The following is a 26,067-nucleotide window of genomic DNA, read 5'->3' on the forward strand; positions in this document are numbered from 1 at the left end:
AGGCGAGACTTAGCACACATATGTACCACCCCAGCTCTCCTGAGAAGCCTAAAATATTCTAACACGGTGCAGACCAAAAGCAAGATTCCTTCTCCCTCCTTCTAACTCCTCTTCCCCCAAAACACTCTGGCTAGGCTCTGCCTTATTAGGCCTGCTCTCATCTAAACGGCTCACTTCACACACTTTCATTTCCTCAGCCTTATATGGTCCTGTCAACAAAGCAGGCAGGCCTGCACCTAACCAGAAGGAAACAGACGCGAGATTCTGACTGTGCAGGGCATCAGCCTTGATGGAGAGACTTGGCAAGGCTGCCTGAGGCTCCAGATATGACAGCTGGAAGTGGGGGGTGGGGGCAGGCTCAGAGTCTCCTGTGCTTCCCCCTGAGCATCGAGAACCAGGATCCCCCCCAAGGAGCCCAGCCGTCTGCCGTGTACCCACTGCAGGCTCTGGGGCAAGCCTGGGGGACCCGACTGGGCAGGCAGGCCCGCCACCCGGACACCTGGGCCCTGTCCACGGGCTTCAGCCGCGGCCTCGGCGGTAGCCATGCCTTCCCGTGCAGCCGCCGCGGCGTGTAGGATGCTGATAACAGGAACAATGAGGCGGAGGAAAAGTGGCAGAAGTGGGACAATGAGCGGACTAGAGGGACTCTCCCAGGCCAGGCGGGATGGAGGAAGGAGCTGCAGGTCCCAAGGGCCAGCCTGGAGACGACTGCGTGGTGGGATGGAGCGGGGGGAGCCCAGGGCCCTGGGAGGGAGCTGGGGGGCAGCCTCAGCCTTGCTCCCACCCCTGAGAGAACCCCTTTCTCTGTGGGCGGGGCCCGGGAAGACAGGGAATTACTCCAAGCCCATTACCCCAAGAAGGGACCTTCCAGTCTCCCCCGGGCAGAAGAGGAAGCATCACACAGCTGGAGTGAGCACAGAGTGGCTCCTGGGATGATCTCAGCTCTGACACCCGGAGGCCCACGGCCTCTCACTCCCTCTCCTACTCTCCAGCCTGCCCCAGGCCCCGCAGGAGGGCTCCCCAACACCCCTACCTGTGCAGAGTGAAGGGCGCCCATGCAGGACTCCAGTTCTGCAGGTAGACCAGCCACGGGGCAGCAGATGAAGACCTGGGGCTTGTCCAGAATGAGGCCGAGTTGTCTTGTTGGGGGCTGAGTGCCTGCAGCTGCTGACCAAGTCATTCTGAGAGGAGCTGCCTCTGCTCTGGGCCAGGAGTGGCCGCTGGGACATCCCAGGTGTCACCGTCACTTCATTAATGGCTCATGGCATGTGGCAGAGGTGGAGCAAAGTGTGTAGACTGTGTGATCAAATCTCTCCGGGCCAGAACCGGAGGTGGTATAAGGGTGGTCCAGGGGCTAAATGAGGTGCCTTGAGGGTATTTATCTCTTTTCTGAATCCAGACCGTGGCTACTGAGTCTGTGTCTATTTACTATTCATTGCTTAGTTCAGCCTTAGTGTGAAAAAGATGACCAGTAAGATGCAGACAAAAGAAGAGGATAAAACAAAGTAGAGAACGAAGTGGAGGGAAACAGAAAACGAAGGAAGAGAGGTTCCGTGGAGCTGGGAGAAAGGTGAGGATGCAACAGTGCCTGCCGTGAGGGCCCTGTGGGCGAGCGGTGCAGTCGCCGGGAAGGAGAAGCATCATCGGCACAGGCTGGGAGGAGCCAAAATAGCAACAAACGAAAACACCAGCGTGTTATTTCTGACACTAACACCAGAGACCAAGCCTCATCCAAAGTCCTCAGGGAGAGAACGCAGAGCAAGGTGCTGGAAACGTCCAGGCTCCGGGATCCTGCATCTCAGAGCTCGTCGAGGGTCGGGCAGGGGCCACTCATGACAGGCTCTATGCGGAGGACTCTGAGACGGGCCCAAGCTCCCTACTGTGGGTGGCTTAAGCTGAATATTTTAAATTCATTTTTATTGAAGTGCAGTTGGTTTACCATGTTGTGTTAGTGTCAGCTGTACCTCAAAGCCAATCAGCCATGCGTGTACACGCATCCCCTCTGTTTGGATTTCCTTTCCATTCCGGTCAGGGTAGAACACTGAGCTCCCCTGTGTATACAGTAGGTTCTCAGTAGCGATCTGTTTTATGCACAGTATCAGTACTGTATGTTAGTCAAGCCCAGTCTCCCAATTCAGCCCACCCTCAATTGCTGCCTTAGTGTCCATATGTTTGCTCTCTATGGCTGTGTCTTTATTTCTGCTTTGCAAATAGGTTCATCTGTATCATTTTTCTAGATTTCACTTATAAGCGATATTATACAATAAGCGTTTTTCTCTTTCTGGTTTACTTTACTCTCTACGGCAGTCTCTAGGTCCATCCATATCTTTGAAAATGGCAAGTTTTTTTTTTCCTTTTTATGACTGAGTATATTCCATTGTATGTACAGACCACATCGTCTTTATCCATTTGTCTGCTGAAGGACATTTAGGTTACTTCCATGTCCTGGCTATTGTACATATTGCTCCAGTGAGCATCAGGCTGCATGTATCTTTTTGAATTATGTTTTTCTCAGGGTATGTGCCCAGGAGTGGGATTGCTGAGTCACATGGTAGTTCTATTTTTAGATTCTTAAGGAACCGCTACACTGTTCTCCATAGTGGCTGTCCATTTACATTCCCACCAACAGTGCAGGAGAATTCTTTTCTCATAGCCTCTCCAGCATTTACTTTTTGTAGATTTTTTGATGATGGCCATCCTGACTGGTGTAAAGTGATACCTCATCTACTCAAAACAATCTCCTTGTCAATGCAATCCCAATCAAATTACCAATGACATTTTTCACAGAACTAGAACAAAATTTTTACAATTTGTATGGAAACACAAAAGACCCCCAATAACAAAAGCAATCTTGAAAAAGAAAAACTGGAGGAATCAGGCTCCCCACCTTCAGGCTATCCTACAAAACTGCGGTAGTTAAGACAGTGTCGAATGGCACAAAAACAGGAATATAAACCAATAGAACAGGATAGAAAGCCAGAAGATAAACCCATACACCTATGATCAAGAAGGCAAATGAGGCAAGAATATACAACAGAGAAAACAAGCTCATTAATAAGCGATACTGGGAAACCGGACAGCTACACGTAAAAGAATGAAATTAGAACACTCCCTGACACCACACACAAAAATAAACTCAGAATGGATTAAAGGCCTAAATGTAAGGCCAGACACTATAAAACTCTTAGAGGAAAACATAAGCAGAACACTCTTTGACATGAATCGTAGCAAGACCTTTTTTGACCCACCTCCTAGAGTAATGAAAACAAAAACAAAAATAAACAAATTGAACCTAATTAAACTTAAAAGCTTTTGCACAGTTATGGAAACCATAAACAAGACTAAAAGACAACCCTTAGAATGGGAGAAAATATCTGCAAATGAAGCTGACAAGGGATTAATCTCCAAAATATACAAACAACTCACACAGTTCAATATCAAAAAAATAAACAGCCCCATCAAAAAATGGACAGAAGACCTAAATAGACATTTCTCCAAAGAAGACATACAGATGGCCAACAAACATGAAAAATCGCTCAACATCACTAAATATTGAGTGCGTGCATGCTGAATTGCTTCAGTCATGTCCAACTCTTTGCAACCCTTTGGACTGTAGCCCACCAGGCTCCTCTGTCCATGGGATTCTCCAGGCAAGACTGCTGGAGTGGGTTGCCATGCCCTCCTCCTCCAGGAGATCTTCCCAACCGAGGGATAGAACCCATGTCTCCTGCATTGGCAGGCGGGTTCTTTACCACTAACACCACTTGGGAAGCCCTCATTAATTATTAAAGAAATACAAATCAGCTGAACTTTAAGGAAAAAATCTAAAGCACAGGTGCCTAACGATGGAGAGAGGTGGACGTTTGGCCCCGCCCCCAGGTAGCCCTCCATCAGCCGATTTATCTGCCTCGGTTGGCCAGGGATGGGGTAGCCGGGTGTGGGTGTTCTCCCGGCCACACCCCCACGGCCTCTCTGTGAGTTCCTGGTTCACGGCCTGCCACCTGTCTGCTAAGGCTAAGCCGTTTGCCCGGGTGGGGCCTCCATCCTCTTGTGACAGATGAGACACTTGGGAGGCCCCTCCCCTCTCTGCTCTCTGCCGAGGAGGCTAGAAAGGCCCCAGCTCAGTCAGATTGGGCCTGGCCTGACGCAAGGTCTGCCGGATCACGAGCAGGTGACCTGGTTTTTACCCTCCTAGGCCCACCCCCCCCCCCAATACCTCCCCTTGCCAATACCTGTATTTCTTGATAAAACTCATTTAACCTTAGACACATCACCTGCACTGGGGAAGACAGCATCTTTGCAGCAGGAGGCAGGACCACTCCTTGAGAGTCCCTGCCCTGGAGCAGCATGGACTGCAAAGATCAGAGAGGTGTGTGCCCAGCCCCCAGTGCAGTCTTGGGGGTGAATCAGTGGCTCTCCAACACTGTGCCGCCCCAGTTTGGCAGGGTTCCGGCACATCCTCCAGGTCGGGGGACAGGATACCTTGGCACTGACCCCCACTGGTCTAGCTGGGCCGACTGCCTCTCCCTGGGTCAACTGGCTGGCTTAGTCCCCTGTGGTTTCCTGGTCACACAATCAAGCCCAGTGCCCCGGAGCTCCCTGTTAGGGACTGTTTTGTCAGCACTTGGCATGCAATCAACAGACGTGACACCAATTACTCGTGTCACAGCTTCTAGAGAAGACGGAGATATATGAAATCCAGCATGGGGACCATCCATCAAAGTCTGAGAAGAGTGGGCTGGGGGTCTGTCACAGTGACAGGGATCGGGGTGGGGGGCAGGGTCTCTCCAGACAGCTGCTTGGGAAAGTGCATTCCATCAGCAGAGCTGCCACCTCGGCAGCGGCGCTGAGCCAAGGTGACGACGGACCAGGACTTTCAGAGCCGGGCATCCAAACCAAAAGGCCCCCCCTCCCCCACGTGCTGGGTCTGGCCGTGCTGGATCATCCCTGCCTCCTACACCTCTGGGTTTTAGACCATTCTGTTCCCTCCCCCTGGAATCTCCCCAGCCCAGCTCCCAACGCCTCCATCAAAAGCTCCCTCTTTTGTCAAAGTGCTGATCAAATGCACTTTTCTTTTTTCTTTTTCTTTTTTCTTTCTTTTCTTTTTTAAAATCAGTAACTCCATTTGTGTTTTATTCAATTACAATAATAAATAATTTATGTAACATCTTATGTGCATTTAAAAGTATAGACAATAGAAGTTCTAGGGTAAGTGTAACTTCCATGAGCCTGCTATACGTATCTAAAAATAATTCATATTTATTAGTGGAATGAACCCCTAAAATTCCTTTCTTTCTTTTCCTCTTTCTTTTTTATTTTTTTAATTATAAAAGTATGATAAGATATGTATAGGAGACTTGGAAAAAACAGAAGTGAAGTTATGTATAGTTCCACTATAAATTACAATAATTTTTAAGGTAGACAAATTAAGATTTTTAGTTGGAATTTCAATATTAAAAATCAATGGAATGAATATACAGAAAAGTAGAAGGGTATAGTAAACCTGAAAAGCGCCATGAACCAAGTCAACATAATTGAGAGTTATAAAATTTTCACACAACAGTCAGGTACAAATCCTATTTAAGTTCTCATAGACTATAAACTAGGAGACACTGGAGCGTATCCAGGGACATAAAATAAGGAAATGCGCTCTCTTTTGTAAAACCTTCCCCAGTTTATTCCTTTCCAGTGGGAATACACTTTCTCTCCCCTGGCTGAACTCCAGGAGCCTCTGCACCCACCCCCTACCCTCCACCCCAGACAACTCATTTCCAACCTGTCCCAAGAATAATTGATTTATTAAATACTCAGTATGGCACATCCACAGTTATCACACCGATTAATTCTCATAGCCACTTAAACATGTGGGCATCTGGCCCATTTTGATAGATGAGTAAACTGAGGCTCAGAGACGTTGGTAACTTGCCCTGGATCAGCGTGGACTGCAATGATCAGACACAATGTTCTGACACATGATTGGTGAGTAGGGGTGGCAGATGGGCAAACTGTGGGTATAAAGGAAGGCATGACATAGGGATCTACCAGTGGACCCTTCAGGATCTACTGACTGCTCCTGGGGACTCTGCACTAGATGGAGCCCTCACCTGGGACACGAGGAGGATGAGACGGTCCATCCTGGAAGTCCCACCAGTCACAGGAGGATGCTGGTCTTGCAGAAGGACCTGCCAGGGCCTGAGGAGGCCAGCACAGGTCTGCTGGTCGGGGGTCCCAGCTCCTTTTTGGCTGTGGGGGCCTGGTTTTGAGTCCCCCGTGGAGAGTCAACTTGGAATGTCACTCCAGGCCTAGGGAATTCGAGTCTTTCCTGTAAAATGTGATGCCCACTTAGAGTCACACACAGTGTGCATGGTTTACACCAAACCCCAAGATATTCCAGCGAAGGACACTTCATCCATGGGGAGGGGCCAGCTTCACCTTACAGCCATCTGTCCCCTTGGCTCTCAGAACCCGGCTCCCATCCATTACACTCTGAGCATCTCTCCATGAGAGGCCTTTTACTAGAGGATTTCTCAACCCTGTTCATCCATCTGTCTGTATCAGTTTTTCCATCCATCAGATGGGTACAGCTGACCTTATATTGCTTCTTCCCTGGGTCGTTCTGAAGGCCTAAGGAAGGCAGGCTGTGCTTTGTAAAATGGGCCCCTTGTGTGTGAAGGGTGGTCTGGGGGAGCCCCACAGTCTATTTTGTGGGACTGGGGGGGAATGGGAACAGAACCCCCAAGCCACAGAATGGTGTATGTCTCAATCAAAGTAAAAAATGACCAAGGCTGGCGACTCACAGAATGGACCCAGGACTCAGGACCCAGGACCACTCAAGAGGTTTTGCAGAATGACCGGTAAGTATGCGGCCCTGGCTCTCCGATGGGAAGTTCAAGGAGGGCGCTCAGCCCAGCCTCAGAGCCGGAAGGGACTCTAGGGGTGTTGCAGATGAGGACACAGGCCTGGGGAGGGGCGGGGCTGGTCCAAGTCACCCCACTCAGTTCACCGCCAGAGAGCCGGGATGGGGGGCCCCTCCCCGGGGGGCCCCTCCCCTTAAGGCGGTCCCACCGGGGTACCTTCCCAGGAGACAGCTAGCAGCCAGCACAGATCTCCTCCTCTGCTTTCAGCGTCCGCGTCTGAGAAACTGGTTCTCTGAGGCAGCTGGGGAGTCACTCAGCCCACTCGCCCTTCAGAGGACACGTGGAGGGTGGCCCTCAGCCCCAGCAAAGGGCTGTCTTTCCTAACTCAGTTGCGGAAGTTGAAGCCAAACAGGGGGGACACGCCAATGCTGGACGCATTCCTGGATCCTTCACCCTGTGGTCACGCAGCCCCATGCCGCCCCCACACCACAGCCCGGCAGCCCGCTGGCCTAGATTTTCTCCTCCTAATTTTCCTCATTCCAGCTCCTGATAACACAGGTTACCTCCAAAGTATAAATCACGCCCAACTCACCCAAATATTCAAGCCAGACCCGAGTTCTCTGCAGAGACACCAAGGGCTGGAAAGTGCGCCCATCAGCCCTTTTCTTATTTAAAGAGACCCTGTTCTGGGGGCGACATGGATACACTACCATGTATAAAACAGGGAACTAGTTAGAACCTGCCCTTCGGCACAGGCTCTGTGGTGATCTAAATGGGAAGGAAATCCAAAAAAGAGGCGATATATGTGTACGTTGTGGAGCAGGACATGACCTCCCACCCCAGTATTCTTGCCTGCAGAATCCCGTGGACAGAGGAGCCTGGCATACAGTCCATGGGGTCGCCAAGAGTCAGACATGACTGAAGTGACTTAGCACGCACACGTGTATATATGTAGCCGGTTCACTCTGCTGTACAACAGAAATTAACACAACATTGTAAAGCAACTACACCCCAATCTAAAAAAGGAAAGTAAATGCTTAGGGAATAGACACAGGAAGAAAAATAGAATAAAACAAAGTAACTCTGTTATAGTAATTATTGGGTTGGCCCGAAAGTTCACTCACGTTCTTCAGTAAGGTGATATGGAAAAACCCGTACGAACTTTTGGGCCAACCCAATAATTAAGCCTCCTTGGCCTTTCAGAGAAGAGGGCGGAGAGTTATTCCCTCTTAAAGCTGGGCTGAGGGCAGGGGGAGGTAGGTGAGCTCCACCCTGTCTGTTAAAAGAACAAATGTAAGTAGAGACACGGATTCTATGCCGCACGCCTGAATAGAACCCAGATGTTAAATCCGAGAAGGTCCCACACCCCCTCCCTCCGGGCCACAGGCTGTGGGGGAGGGGCTTCAGAGCACGATGGAAAGGGAAGGGGGCGGGGGAACCGCCCAGAAAATGCGAATCGGCTCAGGGAGCAGCCTAATGGGAAGATTTCAGCGTGATATATGGTGGCGGGGACATTATTAATGGTTTGCTGATTTTTACCTTTAAAACCTTTGGGCAGATTATTTATTATGTCCTTGGCGTGCCTATGATCTATGGAGCGGGCACTAATGTGCGAGCAGGGCCCCCCATGTCCCCGCGCCTCTACAGCTTCTAATTAGGTTGCGATGCTGCTCTACCTGCCCGGCTCTCCACCCACCCGGGCAGAGGAGGCAGCGCCGCCTGGGCTCCGAGGCTCTTCTTTTGTGGAATCAACTCATGCCTGCAAAATCCAGGGCACTCAGCTTCCAGGCCTGGCTCTGTACTGACCCATGTGTGACCTTGGGCCAGGGTGGGCATCTCTGAACCTCTGCGCTTGTATCTCTTGAACAACACAGAGATAAAAATAGCAGAACGAAGATGGAGCTGGGTATATGGTCTTCCTGGTCCGAAAGTCTCTGGCTCCTGGGACACAGAAAGTTGCAGAACAGCAGTGTTCTTCCAACAGTTCACCATCATCCGCCCCAGAAACCAAGCATCTCTGGGTACGGTGGGAAGTCAGCCTTCCTCCTTCTGGCCCGTCTGTTGTGGCTCCACTGGGACGGGATGTCTGGACCCTCCAAGGACCTCCAAGAATGACCCTCCAATGCCCCAGGTCGGAGCACTGGGCTAGCAGTTAGGGACAGAGCCAGGCCTAGAAACGAAGTGCAGCCAGCAAGGCCACCCGGACTGTCTCCAGGCAGAAACACCGGACCAGGGAAGACCAGGCCCTCTGGGACTCCTCCCCCACGGAACCCAGAGGTTCTGCTGGTTCCCGCTTCTCTCTGCCTCATCCAGCGACTCCCCAGTCTGACAGCAGCCCTCACCTCCTTAGATTCTTTGCTGCCCCTTCCTGCGCTTTGGGGACCTACTGGCTGAGTGCAGCTTTGAGCCGGGCCAACCGGAGGTCTGGTCCCGCTTGAGCATGGGAAGACGCCTGCCCTTGCGCTGGCCAAAGCTCCAGCCTATTTCACTGGAAGTTCCTGGGAGGTCCCAAGACTCTCACTCCCACCCTCCTCCATTCTAATAAAAATCTTCCTCCTTCCTGAACAGGTGTCTCTCGGGTCATTGGCCTGGGGGTCAACAGAGCCTCCTTCTCAGCCAGGCAGCATTTCTCTGACTCTCTACTTCCCTCCTACCCAAAGACACCTCCCAACACACCACATGACTCCTGAAGGTTTCTCCTAATTGCTGTCACCCCTATTCTACAGACCCTGACTCCCAGTCTCAGCTCATGACGTCCTCTCTTCCTGGAGAACACCCAGACCGCTACTGCCCCTGGTCAAAACAACTCAGGCAAACCGGCCTCTCCGCTGCTATGGTTGGTATCGGATCCACTTCCATGCGTCTCCCGGTTTTCTTAGCCACCGTCTGGGTTTTGGCCGTCACTGCCACCCGTGGGCACACGGGCAGCCCCACTGACTGCTGAGCTCCGGGCAGGGGCCACAGTAGGTCCAGAGTGGGGCTCGGGGGGCCGTCTTCCATCTCTGTGTCCTCAGCAGTGCCACGTGGCCGGGCAGAGCTGCTCATCCTAGGCTGAATAGAAGAACTAACAATGTCAATGGTCCTGGTATGTACTGTGCCCTGAAGCGCAGGCCTGGGTAACATGGGGAGAGCCTATCACAATGAGCTTCTGCTGTTGTGACATGTGACTGCAATGACTCCATCGCATGAGTCATAATCCCTGTCTGTAAGAGCGGCTTCGTAGTAGGGGTGAAGAGCTCCAGACATAAAAGGGAATAGACTCACTTTATCCTGTAGATGTTTTTCCTCCTCACCCTCATCCCTTAAATTCAGAACTTTTGTGGGTTTGATTCTGATAGGCCTTTGAGAAGGGCAGGTGGGCTTGGACGGCTGAGATCAAACAGGGAAAGACAGACCATGGCTCCTAGATGGTGGAACAGAAGATCTGCAAAGCATTCCATTTATCCCCGGGTCCCCAGCATTTTCTGGAGCGGTCTGTCCTGTCGGGGCCTGTCTTTCCAGGGCAAGGAAGAGCTCGCCAAGCTAGGACAGAACAAAATGGGATGTGGAGTTCAGCCTTTTCTAAGAAAATGAGTCACTTCCAACTTTCATCCTTCCCACCTTCCATTCACTGCACCAGAGGGCATCTGACCCTAGGTTTGTCTTTTCCCAGAACGGCTGTGATGATGAAGCTTTGAGAAGTCACCCAGGTCATCCCTTCGCCTTGAGGCAGGTGCTCCCAACTCAGCCTGGAGGGTTGGGAGCCATCTCATTCCTTCTTGGATATGACGGGAGAGGCAGAACTCAAGAAAGAGATGCTTGTCTGTGCCCTGGCCCTGTGCTCTGGGGAATCCACTGTGCCAAACTTCAGTCCCGCCGGCCGTAAAATGCAGTGGCCGTAATACCTGTGGCATCTGGGGTGGGACCACTCATCCTGGTGAGAGACCAGCCCAGAGCTGCCGGGTGTTTCACCTGCTGGCCCCTGCATGCCACACCATCAGCTGCTGGGATTGACAAAAATATTTAGTTCTTTTCCAGGCTGCCCACGGGTGGAAAACCACAAGTTCGCCTTTCTTTATCAGGAACGGGCCAAGGAGGGTGGGCCCTGGCATAGGGGGATGTCGGCTTGGACAAGGTGTGAACTTGGAAGGTCAGTCCCCAAGCCAAGGGCAGGCAAGGGGGCCAGAGGTGTGGCTCAGCGGAGCCCAGCCTCCCCAGGTGGCCTCTGGCAATGGCGATCCAAAGGGAGGAGCCCAAGGGGTGCGAATAAGCAGTCTGTCGGGGCCTTGACCTCAGGCCCTGGCTGCGTGGAAGAAGGAACCCAGGCCTAGGAGTGTCAGGTTTGGGTTTAGACCATGGCTTCAGGATCTATCCGACACATGTCCTTGAGCGACTCCCCTCTGAACCCATCTCTTCAGCTAGGAAGCGGCGACAGGTGACTGTGTATTAACGCGTAAAAGTATCTTCTGGATATGCTTCAGGAGTGCAGTAAGGGATCATGGGTTTTCACTGGGAGTCCTTGGACCAAAGAAGGAGCAGAAACAGCCACAGTGGGTGAGGTCCTTTGGGGAGAGGAAGGAGAAAGACCAGCGGGCTGAGAATGAGGAGGCATCGGTGTTTGGCTGCAACGTGCAGGCGGAAAGGATGGGAAGCCAGAGCAGGGCTGGCGAGGGGCTTGAGGAGGAGATACTTGCTGAGTCAGGGGGTGTCATTAGGACCATGGGCCACCACCATCTCAAGAGAAAGGGCTACTAGCGTTTGGAAAATTCACAACCAGCAGCGATTTCAGGGCCGAGGGTGGAGGGGTGTGGTGAGCTGAGATAGGATGGGAGATTAGATGAAAGTGGGGGTGTAGTGGTGAGGGCTAGGCGTTCTCCTGAGCTGTAGGGGCTTCAACTGGTTTCTTCGTTAACAAACTAGGTGCCTTGAGCTATGAGTGCACCCCGCCACCAACCAGGTCTAAACATTTAACCCAGGAGGACATGGAGGACAAGGGTAGGGCTCTGTAAACCCTGCTGGGAATGAAGGAACAGGTGGGATCTAGAGGGGACTCTGAGTGAGGGTGTGGAAGCAAGGGGAAGGTGCAGAACTGGCCCAGAGGAGGGACCCCACCAGGTGGCCATTCCACTAATGTTGGAACTGAGCTGCTGTCGTGGGGACGTGAGCCTGATCATCCATCTCCAAGTCCCATGACCTTTTCATTTTCTCCTCTTGACCAGAGACGAACATGCCATTTTAGTGAAGTGCTGGGTCAGTAAGAGCTGGGGTGGTTGTCTCTGTCACTTGGGGACATAGCAGATTATGAAGCAAAGAGGCTGAAACATCTCTCGGGAAATGACTGAGGACCTCAGGTCACAGAAGAGGTGCACATTGGATGCTCCATGTCAACTAATAGTGACAAGGTCTGGACAAGCCTAAATACCATTATATCTAACCCAAGCTTACAAGGCAATCTGTTTCACTAGGAGTTTCTGACAAAGATGAGTGAGTTCAAGTTGCTTAGTCGTGTCCGACTCTTTGCGACACCATGGATTGTAGCCCACCAGGCTCCTCTGTCCATGGAATCCCCCAGGCAAGAGTACTGGAGTGGTTTGCCATTCCCTTCTCCAGGGGATCTTCCCAACCCAGGGATAGAACCCAGGTCTCCTGCATTGCAGGCATCCAAGCCACCAGGGAAGCCTAATCAGTTCATATATACATAAGTGTGTGTGTGCATATATACTTACATATATATATACAATATAAAACTTATATATATATGCGTCTAAATATTTATTTTTAAAAGTTGAAGTATGGTTGATTTACAATGCTGTATTAGTTCCTGGTGTACAGCAAAGTGCTTCAGTTATACATATATTTATACATATTATTTTTCATATATACTTTCAATGTAAAAACTTTAAAAACTCACCTCCAGAAGAACTTTTATAAACATGTCAAATTAAGAACATCTCCAGCACTCAGATATAGAGCAGAACAGATAACTTTCAGTGTGAGGACACAGCCTACACCCAACATTTGCTTTATTTTCTATTATTAACTTATCTATTTTATTTTTTAATTTATATTTACATTTAAACAACCAGTGAACGATATCTGTTCTTGGAGCACAGACCTTCATTTTAATGATTCTGAATACACAAAATGGTCCCGTGTGGATCGGAATGCTGGTGAGAACCTGTGAAGGAAATTCTGCACCATCAAGGACAGCTCCAGTTCAAGGCTTGCTGGAGAAATGTGCTGAGAAAGGGCATTTTTTTTTTCAATCTCAAAAAGGATAAATAGGAATTTTTAAAATTATAAAGGACACATGTAAATCTATTCACCTAAAAAAGCTAGAATCCTGGCTGAAAATGGGCAAAAGACATACACATATAATCTGTGTGTAAATAGATTTTCTATAAAGACTAGAAAACTCTTCAGTCTCATTAGCAATCAAATATAGCTAAAATAACCCCACCTTAAAATAAGGTACTATTTTTGCCCATAAAATCAGCAAAGGCTTTCTCATTTTTAATGACTACCAAACACAGATGAGAACATAGTGGGCCAAGTGATGTAATTTAGTACAACTTAGATGTTTAGAAAAACAATCTGGTGGAAGATATGAAGAACTTAGGAAATCATCTGCCATTCGGGGCAAAATAAATTTGTGTATATATATATATATATATATGTATATAATACAATTATATATATGGAAAATCCCATATATATTGGGAAAAATAATGGAAATTATCTAAATAGTCAACAAATGGAAATGGTGAAAAAGTATTTTATAGTCTCATATTATTTGGGCATTAAAGACATTATTCAGGTATTAAAATAGGTTTATGAAGATTTTGAGATTAAAAGGGGAATTTCTTATGTTAAGTTTAAAAAAAAAAGAAGTTTATAAGGATGAGCACAGCTATCAAATGATTAGAAAAATGATGGGAAAGAAATGCATCAAATTGCTAACATCAGTTATCCCTAAGGGATGGGATTAAGAGTGACTACTTTTCCTTCTTTCTGCTTTTTTGCATTTTCCAATACTTTTCATTAAAAACCATATTTTTTATATATATAAATGCATTAAGGAAGGACACAGCCTTTGGAGCTAAGAACAAATTTTGCCCAATGACACTGAATTTATCTTCTTCTCCCAAGCATTCATATCTCCAGAGTCACCAAATAAAGTCAAGACTAGAAAAAAGCACTTCAAAGTCGAGCGAGGTCATCGCCCAGGAGAGGCCAAGGAGAGAAATAACTGGAGATCAATAGGCAGAAGAAGGAGGGAAACTCAAGCCGGTAAAAATCAAACACAAGCAAAACCTCTCCTGAACCACAGCCTGCCAGTTCCATCCTCTGGGGTTCAGCAGACATATGGAGGGGAGCTGACTTCTGATAGCCGGGCAGATCTGAGACCCTCCCTCACCTGGTGCGTGGACAGGTCGATGGGGCCTCAGAATTTAGAACCCAGGGCAGTGAGGGCTGGCTGTGTCCTTGGCAAGTCCTTGGTTTTTGCCCATGTCCTTTGTGCATCTCCAGTGGGTTGAACTTCTGATTCAGGACTGTCTCCCAGGTAGTTCTCTAGAAATCTAAGTCATCTTCGTCAAAGCCATCTGTCTGGTCCATGGGGAGGTTTCTAAACCTCATTTCTGTGGAAGCCAGATGTTTCACTATTTTGGCTTCTAAGTCAGAGCCTTCCTTTGTCTCCTGCTCTGGAGCCGAGCCTTCCTCTCCCTCTTCTGGAGCCGGGCCCTCCTCTGTCTCCTGCTCTGGAGCCGGGCCCTCCTCTCCCTCCTGCTCTGGAGCCAGGCCCTCCTCTGTCTCCTGCTCTGGAGCCAGGCCCTCCTCTGTCTCCTGCTCTGGAGCCAGGCCCTCCTCTGTTTCCTGCTCTGGAGCTGGGCCCTCCTCTCCCTCTTCTGGAGCCTGGCCCTCCTCTGTCTCCTGCTCTGGAGCCGGGCCCTCCTCTTCCTCCTGCTCTGGAGCCGGGCCCCCCTCTTCCTCCTGCTCTGGAGCCGGGCCCTCCTCTCCCTCTTCTGGAGTTGGGCCCTCCTCTTCCTCCTGCTCTGGAGCCGGGCCCTCCTCTTCCTCCTGTTCTGGAGCCGGGCCCTCCTCTGTCTCCTGCTCTGGAGCCGGGCCCTCCTCTCCCTCTTCTGGAGCTGGGCCCTCCTCTTCCTCCTGCTCTGGAGCTGGGCCCTCCTCTTCCTCCTGCTCTGGAGCTGGGCCCTCCTCTTCCTCCTGCTCTGGAGCTGGGCCCTCCTCTCCCTCTTCTGGAGCTGGGCCCTCCTCTTCCTCCTGCTCTGGAGCTGGGCCCTCCTCTCCCTCTTCTGGAGCCGGGCCCTCCTCTTCCTCCTGCTCTGGAGCCAGGCCCTCCTCCCCCTCTTCTGGAGCTGGGCCCTCCTCTGTCTCCTGCTCTGGAGCCAGGCCCTCCTCTGTCTTCTGCTCTGGAGCCGGGCCCTCCTCTTCCTCCTGCTCTGGAGCCAGCCCTCCTCCCCCTCTTCTGGAGCTGGGCCCTCCTCTTCCTCCTGCTCTGGAGCCAGGCCCTCCTCTGTCTTCTGCTCTGGAGCCGGGCCCTCCTCTCCCTCTTCTGGAGCCGGGCCCTCCTCAGTCTCCTGCTCTGGAACCAGGCCCTCCTCCCCCTCTTCTGGAGCCGGGCCCTCCTCTGTCTCCTGCTCTGGAGCTGGGCCCTCCTCTCCCTCTTCTGGAGCCGGGCCCTCCTCTGTCTCCTGCTCTGGAGCCGGGCCCTCCTCTTCCTTCTGCTCTGGAGCCAGGCCCTCCTCCCCCTCTTCTGGAGCTGGGCCCTCCTCTGTCTCCTGCTCTGGAGCCAGGCCCTCCTCTGTCTTCTGCTCTGGAGCCGGGCCCTCCTCTGTCTCCTGCTCTGGAGCCGGGCCCTCCTCCCCCTCTTCTGGAGCTGGGCCCTCCACTTCCTCCTGCTCTGGAGTCAGGCCCTCCTCCCCCTCTTCTGGAGCTGGGCCCTCCTCTTCCTCCTGCTCTGGAGCCAGGCCCTCCTCTGTCTTCTGCTCTGGAGCCGGGCCCTCCTCTTCCTCCTGCTCTGGAGCCAGGCCCTCCTCTGTCTTCTGCTCTGGAGCCGGGCCCTCCTCTCCCTCTTCTGGAGCCGGGCCCTCCTCAGTCTCCTGCTCTGGAGCCAGGCCCTCCTCTTCCTCCTGCTCTGGAGCCAGGCCCTCCTCTTCCTCCTGCTCTGGAGCCGGGCCCTCATCTCCCTCTTCTGGAGCTGGGCCCTCCCCTGTCTCCTGCTCTGAAGCCAGACCTTCCTCTTTGCTCTGTTCTGGACTCAGACCTTCCTCTGTCCCTTGCTCTGGAGTTCTGGAACATGATGGGGCCCCTTCTTGCTCAGAAGCAGAACTTTCTGGATACATGCCTGTGACTTTTCTCTCTGGATCAAGGACGTCTGTGGCCTGGTCTTCAATGCTCCTCATGCATCTGTCCCACGGCTCATCTTCGGAGCCTTTCTGAGAGAGCAGAGAGCAGTTCCCCAGAGAAGATGTGCTGAAGGATGAGAGGCCTGACCTGGGGCCTGACCTCTGTTGGGGCGGGTCTGCCCCTGGGGAAGGGCTCCTGTCTCCAGAAGCCTCACGGGACTGGCCATGTCCCAGGCCAACCTGAGGGCCCCCTTCTTCGTCCCCTCCATATCCTCCTCCTGTCTCTGACCCCTTCTCCCTTGCAGCCTCCCAGGCCTCTGTTGTTCCAGCACCAGCCTCTTGTCCTCCTGCACCCAGGCCACCTCCTCCCAGGGCATGAGCCTCCCCAGTGTCCTCAGCCCCGCAGCCCGCCTCCAGGTCTCCTTCCTCACCGCCCAAGCCCTGCTCCCCCCTCCCCAGCCCCTCCCAGGGGTTTCTGCCCACACAGGGCTCTGTTTGCCCCTCCTTCTCCTGAGCACCCGCCTCCTCTTCTGTCCCCCAGGTGTCCCCCTCCTCTGCTCCAGGGCCCTGGCCTGATCCCGGCTCAGGGTCCCCATCAGCTCCCCGGACAGTGCCTGTCCTCGAGGGGTCCCTGTGAAGGGGCTCTGCCTCCCTCTCCACAGCGGTGGCCACCTCCGCTGTCTCCCCGTCAGCACACCCTCCTTTCTTCTTCTGCAGAATGTGTTGCAGGTCGAAGGCCTTTCTGATGGGCGCGCTGGCTGACCCCACAACATCCACTGGGGGTGCAGGAACCATTTTCTTCCTCACGCAGGCCTCGCAGGGACAGAACTCCTCCCCCTTGGCCTCTACCCCAAGTTGGGACCCCAGGGCTCCTCTGAAGACCGGCAGGTCCTCCAGGGAGAAGGAGGGGGGCCCCCGGCCCCGCGTCTGCTCGGAGAAGGGCGAGAGGTTGCGCAGGGCCTGGAGGCGCCGCCTGCGCTGCTCCGTCTGCAGGGACGCCTCCCAGCGGAGGGCTTCCCTGGGCGGCCCCGCGCCCGCGCCCCCTGCCCAGCTCTGGACCTTGAGAAGCTCCTTCTCCACGCTGTCCTGGAGCCGCTGGCTCATGTCCCGCTGCAGCTCGGCCACCATCTGATCCAGCAGGGGGTCGCCCTGCAGGCCCCAGCGGGTGCAGAGCTCGGCCGTGGCAGCGGCGAGGTGGTCCATGAAGGTCTTCTCCATCTTCTTCAACAACTTGGACACCCACATAGGGTCAGAGATCAGAGACCCCCTGCGGGCCTTGCAAGTGCCCATCTCACCAGCCCCCTGGGTGAGCTTGTCCAGGGTTTGCCCACAGCCAGTCTCAGCTGCTCCGAGCAACTTCTCCAAAGGGGGCTCAGCTTTGGGGCCACCTTGACTCCCACTGGCGTCCAGGTACCTCTCGCTGAGGCTCCTGGGGGGCTCTGTCGGGCTCCCTCTCCTCCCTGATGAGCTCTGCGTGGCAACGGCAGTGGGGTCTCCTGGCTCCTCTTCATGCAGGCTCTTATTTTCCCAGACACCAGCCCCATCCTGAGAGCCTGCCCCCGACAATTCTAGTTCCATGATTCCTTTCTCTTCCAGAAACCCTCTGACACCCTCTACTTGCAGTTCTGCTCTTTCTTTTCCTTCTTTTATTTCCTCTAATTGTACCCCCTCTTCCTCCATTGTGTTTTTATCTCCTTGGTCTGGGTCACCACCCAGCGTCTGCTCCCTGCCATTTTTTTCTGCCCTATCCTCACTGGCAGCACCCTCAGCCTCATAACTACTCAGCGGTCGGTTTCCTGGAACTGCTGGGGTCCCCAAGGTTCTGGAATCAGGTCCCTGGCAGGAGATGCTCAAGGGCAGCTCCATCTTCTCGGACACCAGGCTGCAGTCCACGGTGCAGGGTCCGCTGCCCTCCCCTGAGCCTCCAGAGCCACTGCCGACATCCACCCCAGAGGAGGACGTGGGCCTGAAGTCCTCGGTTGCAACGTGGGGCCCGAGGGCTGGCAGGGCCTGGCGCCAGCCAAGCTCCTGGAGGTCCGATTCCAGCTCACTGTTCCTGAGGCCACTCCCTGGCCACAGGGCCTGGAAGGTACTTAGGAGCTGCTGGTACCGAGGGGAGTCTGTGAACCTCACTTTGCTAGCGGGAGACCCAAGATCATCATCATCAAAGAAGTGGAGTCTGGCGAGGCAGGTGATGAGGGCCTGGGCTGAGTGGCTAAGCCTCCTGCCCTCTGAGTGGGACACTTCAGGCAGACTGCTGGGCCGGCCCGGCCGGGACCCCATCAGCGCCTTCATGATCTGTAAGGAGGTGGAGACCCTCCTGGGAAGCACGCGCTGGCCTCTCCCACCGTCCACAGCCACTCCTTTGCTGGTTCCAGCCTCTGGAGGGGTTTCTGACACTCCACCGCAAGGCAGACCCTCTGCTGACTTGGGACTAGCACGGCTAGCCATTGGAAAGACTTCCTCTGGTTCTGCTTCCTCACTGGCTGCCTGTTCCAGGGGCAGTTGTCCGGCCCAAACTGATCCTTCCGGGCCATCTGGGGAATGTTTGCCCACAGGGTCCTCTTGAGGGCCTTCCAGGCCATGCCCGGCCACATCCTCACCCTTGTCCTCCAGCTCGTGTTTCATGGGCTCCTCCGGGATATTGCTCAGCCACGCACGGACCACGGCTTCTGGGGAGGCTCGGGGCAGAGCTCCCAGCAGCTCGCCGCCACCTTCCTCTCGCTCCTCCAGGCCACCTCCGCCTGAGAGCTTCCCCTGGGCCATTCTCTGGAGCTGGGGACCGCTGCGAGGGCTGCCCCTTCTCACAGCTCTGACTACTCTCCCCGAGGCCGCTCCCTGAGAGCCAGGGGGCCGCGGATGCCGCGCATCCAACTTTTCCTCCCCCGCCTTGCCCCCACCAGGCTCCCCATCAGCGCTGTGGTCACCCTCGCTGCGGCAGCCTGAAGGATGCCTCTTGCCCGAGGGCCGTGTCCTGGGGGGCGTGGGACAGTACCTGCTGCACACCCAGCAGGCCTTGGAGGAGGGGCCCTGGCCGCCCTGTGGCTGTGGGGCTGGCATCATCCGCATCGTCCCACAGGAGGACCCCCGAGCCAAGGGTGTACCCAGGTGTGAATGGCTGCTGCCCCAGTGTGCTCCCAGCCTCCCTCCCTCAGGCCACCCGGCTGGCAGGACCAAGGGCCAGGAAGGCTGGAATCTGTCACCCCCAGTCTTTTCTCCCAGGCCATCAGCTGGGGCACTGAACAGGCCAGATGTGTCCGAAGGTGTGGGAGCCGGTGAGCACGGCCTGAACTCAGGGCCCGCTTCGGTCTCAGCAGAGGGGGAATCGGGGAGGTAGAAATTGGAAACACAGTCAGAATTGCTCCCAGGGGTAATGGGGATGCTGCTTAGCCCGTGTGTGTCCGGGGAATAACGAGAGGCCGAGAAGGGTGGCCCTGGGTCCCGGGAGGCCTGGTTCCAGGTGCCCTGCGGGCTTTCAGAAAGGCTGGGTGGGGGGCCGTGTGGGTGGGCCCTGTCTCTGCTGGACGGCCGTGGCGTTGGCCGGGACACAGGCGGGTCGAGCGGGCAGTGGATGTCCTTTGGGTTGTGCCGCTGCCTGGGGCGGGCCCTCTGGGCCCCTCGGCTGAGGACAGAAATGCTGGGTGAGGACAGGGCGCTGGCTCTGCTCTCCTGCTTTCCGCTCCTGCCCAGGGCTGAGGCACAGGCAGAAGATGGGGTGTAGCCTCCCGCATCATCCCCAGAACCAGCCGGGCCCCGAGCCGAGCGTGGCCTCACCCTAGACCTATTTCTGGCCTGGGGGTGCCCCACTCCCTGTCCGATCTCCTCTGCCTGTGGGTCCTTGTTCCCTATAGATGAGGGGTTCACAGTGGGGGAACCCGGAACTCCCTGCTGGGTGGCCCCCCGGGAAGTCTTGCTGGGGCGGCCCTGGGACGGCTTGTCCCTTTCGCTGCACTCCTCGTGAGACCCAGCACTTGCGGAGGAGTCAGGAAGAGCATCTGTCAGGCCACCGGTCCTGGGTTTCAGGCAACCATCACGGTCCCTGCGGCCCAGCGCTGCTCCCTCGCCTCTGCCTTCACCAGCCCCCGAGGCCAGATGTGGGCCACAGCTGGCCACAGCATCCTCCAGGGACCCAGAGCAGCAGGAGGAGTTTGGCTCAGAGCCTCCAGGGGGTCTGTCGCTGGAGGCAGGGCTGGCCCTGTCCTTGCTCCCTCTTCTCCTGCTGGTGACCCTTTGGCTCCTGGGGGCCCTGAAGTGGGAGTTCTGGGTCAGCCCCGACCTCCACCGAGAGGCCGACCACTCTCCCTGGGAGGTGTACAGGGGGTTCATCCAGATCTCGTATCTGGACCCTGGCTGCCGCTGGCCTTGGTCAAAGGCTCCCTCCCCTCCCGCCTCGCAGGGCCCCAGCCCCTGTGCCCTAGGCTCTGAGGGGTCCCCAGAGTGGCCCTTCCACACACAGCCAAGGAGATCCTCCTCCCCAGCGTCGGGGCCCTCCCCACAGGTCACAGTGAGGGTGCTGGCCCCCCCGAGCCTCCTGGACCACAGAAGCGGGTCCTCCCCCAGCAGGTGGAAGCGGACTTTCATCTCTACCGATAGGCTGCCATCCTCATTCACGCTCACGTTCTTCTCGATGTCTTCACCTGCCACCAAGGGGCCGAGCCGGGCAGGAGTGTTCAGAGGGTGCCTGTCGGGAGCAGGGCACATGCAGGCTCGATGTGGGCAGACCGGGGGGTCGCTGAGCCCCGACCTCTCCGACATCAGGGAGAACTGCCGTGACCTGTTCTCCAGCCTGGACCGTGCATGGATCACGCTCTGTTTGGCCTTGGGCCCCCAGCTCCCTGGCGCACAATGACGAGCAAGAGAAAAGAGGGAAAGATCATGAGCTGACGGTGGGGCTTCAGGGCAGAAGAGTCAAGGTCATGAGCATTTCACAGCCTGTACACACCTCTCTGTACGCTCCCATCTCAGTCGTGTCTGACTCTTTACGACCACATGGACTGTAGCCCACCAGGCTCCACTGTCCATGGGATTCTCCAGGCAAGGATACTGCATACCCCTGCCACCTCCTGAACCAGCAGTTAGGACAGAAACCACTCTAGAATGAATCTTTGCAGAGTTCCCAGGAGGTGAACCAGTATAGCCCAGTGAGATGAACTTGAAGTCCGAGTTCAATCTCAACCCTGCCACTTCCTAGCTGTGTAAGCTTTGGCAAAGCCTCTTTCCTGAACTGTAAAAGTCATAGATCTATCTGGCGGGTTTGTTTTGAGGATGCGAGGCAGTGCATATAAGACTTCCTCAGAGTTGCCGGCACAGAGTAGGTTCTTCATAGACAGTAGAGTGGGCTGTAGAGCATCAGTGCCCTGAGTTAACTTCTAGCCCTCTTCACACCCACCCCCAGGGCAGGAAATAAAATCAGTAGGTTGCTGCATTCACCCCTGATTGTATAACTGTAAGATGCTTTGCAATTACTAGTGGTGATTTATCATTTATCATCTTAACACTCATCAAGTTTTGGGGTTGATAAATGATGGCAAGGAAGGGCCTACACACGTGATAACTAAACTTGCCCCTCAGCATGAAAAAGACAAAAAGAGGGGGTCACTGGGGATAGAAAGACGTGACCCTGAGAAAGAAGGAAAGCCCTAGTACTTCCTCATTTTATCTCCTGAGCTAACACTTGGCAAAGAGGGAGTGGCTGGCGGAGGCTGAGCCTATGGCCAGCAAAAGAGCAGACTCTCTTGAGTCCAGCTGGCTAGGAGAAGGTTTGCCGAGCTCTGCCCCTCTTTAAGCAACAAGTGAGGCTGAGGGCTCCTCCAGAGGAGTGGCTGGGATTGACAGGTCTCTGTCCAGAACTTGGCATGGGCAATCACAGAAACGATTGTTGACATTCTCTTAATAGCTTTTCACAAAGGGTATTATTTTGCTTATTCACCAAAATTTGCCCATAGTAATTCCAATAATTTTGCTGAAATTTTTCTCTGCACTTGTTGATTGTGCTTTAAATTTTTTTTTTTTTTAATAACAAAGACTACCTCTGGCACATAGACTTTTTGGATGGGTATGTGACTGGCTGCATAGATTGATGGATGGATGGATGATCTGTGGTTATCATTTGTTTCTTTGGTCTGTTTGATCCCCACTGTTGCCTAAGAGTTGTAACTCTTGAAAGATGCAAATGCCACATATCCATGATTCACTGTGTCCATAATGTCATATGCACTGTGGTCCTTAATAAAAGTTTATTTTAGATCCTAGAATCTTAGAGCTCAAGGTCTCTTAATTTTGCTCTCTTTAAATACCAGACTCCCCTCTCTCCTATCCCAGTCAACTGTCCGGCTCAGTTAACGCGATGAGAAGGAGGAAGGGGCAAGAGAGACCCCTAGAGAACTGAGATGCCCCATATGTGGGGCCAAAGGCATGTTTCCCAAATTACCTAGAAAGGATATCTGCCCGACCCTCCTGAACCACCATCCAGTGCAAATAAACTGGGCATCCTCCAGACCCAACTCACCACTTTTGTTCCTTGAAGTCTGCCCAGATGAAGGTTCACTTCCTTTTCTTCTGATATCTTCCATTGCCAGAGGTCTGAAGGGCTCGAGACCGGCGCACACCAGCACGGAGGGGCTTCGCAGCAGAGCCTTCAGAGAGTCCAGCTGGCAAAGGAGAGTGTGGAGTCAGGAGGCCTGGTCTGCAGGACCCCCTTCCACCCGGCAAAGCACAGCTAGAGAGAGGGATCAAACCCATGTCTCCTGCTTGGCGGGCAGATTCTTTACCGCTGAGCCTCCTGGGAATCCCATATATACACGCACATCCTCTGTCCTGAGTTCCTTCCCAGTCCGGTCCCCACAGAGCACTGCGCAGAGTTCCTGGGCTGAGCAGCAGGTCCTCACTGTTACTACTTTATACCCAGTATCAGCGGGGTCTGACGGCTTCCCTGGTGGCTCAGAGGGTAAAGAATCTGCCTGCAATGCAGGAGACCTGAGTTTGATACCTGGATTGGGCAGATACCCTGGAGGAGGAAATGGCAACTCACTCCAGTATTCTTGCCCCTTGGACAGAGGAGCCTGGCGGGCGACAGTCCATGGGGTCACAAAGAGTCAGACACGACTGAGCAACTAACACACACACACATATCAATTGTGTCAGTGCCTCTTTTAAAGGAATAACTGCCGGGTTCCATCTAAGTGTTTCGAGCTGAGATCCGGACAACTTTTTAAGGAAACGGTATCCTGGACAGCCTACCCTTTTCCCACTGGCCGTATACACATGCTTCACGGGAAAGCGCAGTAGGTCCGACGCCTTGCTGAGAAAGGCCATCAGGCTCCTGGTGTTTCTGTGGCTGAGCACCACAGTCTGCTGGAGCCGAGGGTCCCCATTCTTAACCAGCGTGATCCTCCTCGAGGCTTTGAGACCTTTGCAGGTAGAGGCTGTTCCCGGTGCCTCGAATTCCCTCAACTGCCGAGCGGAATGGCTTCTCCCCCGGGGCTGGCCCAGCCCGCCGGGGGTTCTGGGGGGCTTCTTATCGGAGCAGAGATAGCAGCCACCATCCTGCAGCTGCTCCAGAGCACTGAGGCCGTGCAGGCCCCGGGGTGTGGTGACCGACCGCACCCCAAAGGAGAGCGGTACCCGCTGAGAGAGCTCGTCCATCAGGGCCCCAAAGCTCCTGAAGGCGCGCTGGTGAACGGCCAGGCGGACCCCAGCAAACCGGGGATCCCCTTGCTTGAGGAAGGTTATCTTCTTGGCCGGTGTGACCTGGGTGACAGAGGGGGTCCGGGCCACAGAAGGCAGGAGGCACTCGCGGTGGCCAGGGCCAGGGGCGTCCCTCGGAGTGCTGTTCATGGTGGGGAGGGCCAGGCAGCTGAAAGGGATCGAAGAAAGAGGAAAGTCAGAGAGCAATCCGAGGGTCTGTGCGTCTCCTCCTGGCGTTGGCACAGAGGTGCTCCCTTCCCACCCCAATCTGCTCCACCCCGTCTTGTAGGGCTTAGTTCATTCTGGTGAGTAGCTACTACTGCTCAGGCATGTCCGACTCTTTACGGCCCCAGGGACTGTAGCCCACCAGGCTCCTCTGTCCATGGGATTTCCCAGGTAAGAATACTGGAGTGGATTACCTTCTCCAGGGGATCTTCCTGACCCAAGGATCGAACCCATGTCTCTCGCATTTCCTGCATTGCAAGCGAATTCTTTACCACTGAGCCACTCAGAAAGCCCTTTGATGAGTAGAAGGAAGAGCAAAGGTTTGGCATCAGAAGATATGAGTTAAAATCCCATCCCCCAACCTTCCACTTCTGGCCTGTGTGACCCAAGAGGTTGAAGACTAGTCCTCATTTTGGTAAAATGCAGCCGTATTCATCTGCCCAACACAATTCAATGGATTTACGAATACAAAGCAAGCATCAGTAGCCCAAAGGCATAGGGCACAAAACCTATAAGCCTCAGGGCATGCAGTCCCCTGCTTGAGACAGCAGGGACCCGAGAAATACTAGTGATTGATGACACCCAGGCTTCACAAGCTGCCCACAGAGCCCAGGCCTGCCAATCACCGCCATGCACACAGTCAGGACCAGTGAGGGGTCTCCCCTGATTACGTGGGTTCAGACCTAGCAGGACCTGCGCTGCCATGCACACGGCGGTGACCACAGGCTCCCTGCCACAGCCATCTCTCCTCACTCGCGATCTAGCCAGCGGCCACATCTCTTTTTTACCTTGACTCACCACGTACCCCCATTCATCTTCGGGGAAAGAGCTCTGCTCTCATTTTCAAAATCTTGGTGCACAAGAGCACTTGTAATCGTCTCTCATCTCTGCACAAACTTTATAATTAGCTTCTTCAGCCTCCTCCCTCCCAGCTAAGCCCTCTAAGCTGCTTTCTCAGCACCCCCCACCCCCCACCCAGCACAACCCTGGAGCTGCCAGGCACTGTCCCTCAGGCATGCCTTCCGGAGGGCTCCCAGGCTTCCTGCTTGATTGGCGGCTTCAGGTGTGACCGTGAACATCCTTTTTAGCCCCCACTGAAGGGCTGAGAGGGGGAAGGTCACCATGTCTCCTGTAGTCACCACCATGTCCCCCGGCATCACTGTGTTCCCCGTGCCATTGTGTCCCCCCATCACATCACCGCCCCTCCAGTGTCACTGTGTCTTTTATTTTCACTATATCCTTACAGTCACCATGTCCCCAATGGGACCATGTCCCCCAGTGTCATCGTGTCCCCTAGGGTCGCCATGTGCCCCAGCATCACTGCATCCCCCAGTGTCACCGTATCCTTTAGAGTCACCATGCCTCCCATAATCACCACATCCCTAGCATCCCTATGCCCCCCATAATCACCACATCCCCGGCATCCCTATGCCCCCCATAATCACCACATCCCCGGCATCCCTATGCCCCCCATAATCACCACATCCCCGGCATCCCTATGTCCCCCATAATCACCACATCCCCAGCATCCCTATGCCCCCAGGATCACTGCAGTCTGTCACTCTGTCCTTCAGTGTCCCCACGTCCTCCAGTGTCCCCACCACCTCCAAGGACTGCTCCTCCCAGTCTACTTCTGAATAGACAGCCCTCAACACCTCCCAACAGCAGCTCTGTAGGGATGGGAGAGACCGTGAAGGCAGAGGTCAGGCCGGCTCCCAGAAGACTCGGGCCCAGGAGTCTCATGGCAACGTTGCGGTCAGTACCCTCCAGTGCCGACAGCCCCTTTCCTCTGACATTCCTCTAGAAAATTCTAGGGGTAACTTCTTACTCTCCAGCCTCTCCGGCAGAAACAAACAGGCTCTGCTTCACCTGCGTGATGAGTCACTTGAGAACTGCCACCTCCTCCTCAGCCACAGGGAAGGGAGAAGTCAATCAATTTTCTTTTTCAAAGA

The 26,067-nt window shown here is 54.0% G+C and overlaps 1 protein-coding gene across 1 annotated transcript; it reads right to left on the bottom strand.

The window, feature by feature from the left end:
• Window positions 1-280: 280 nt before the first annotated feature.
• Window positions 281-24,040, bottom strand: RP1L1 (RP1 like 1). Its single transcript, XM_043486407.1, has 5 exons — window positions 23,444-24,040; window positions 22,713-22,854; window positions 16,420-21,039; window positions 439-579; window positions 281-333 (listed from the first exon to the last, which is right to left on the bottom strand). Exons 1-5 carry the CDS (start codon window positions 24,038-24,040, stop codon window positions 281-283), a joined length of 5,553 nt encoding a protein of 1,850 aa, XP_043342342.1.
• Between the last annotated feature and the right edge of the window lie 2,027 nt (window positions 24,041-26,067).

This window comes from Cervus canadensis, chromosome 14 (genome assembly GCF_019320065.1).
Source record: "Cervus canadensis isolate Bull #8, Minnesota chromosome 14, ASM1932006v1, whole genome shotgun sequence".
Classification (NCBI taxonomy): Eukaryota; Metazoa; Chordata; class Mammalia; order Artiodactyla; family Cervidae; genus Cervus; species Cervus canadensis.

Excerpts from the sequence above, each read along its gene's own strand:
- RP1L1 (XM_043486407.1), bottom strand. The coding sequence starts at position 24,040 with ATGAACAGCACTCCGAGGGACGCCCCTGGCCCTGGCCACCGCGAGTGC. Across the intron at positions 22,855-23,443 it reads ATACGGCCAGTGGGAAAAGG|CTGGACTCTCTGAAGGCTCT; the intron begins GTAGGCTGTCCA and ends CTCCTTTGCCAG. Across the intron at positions 334-438 it reads GGCTTGCCCCAGAGCCTGCA|CTGTCATATCTGGAGCCTCA; the intron begins GTGGGTACACGG and ends CCCCACTTCCAG.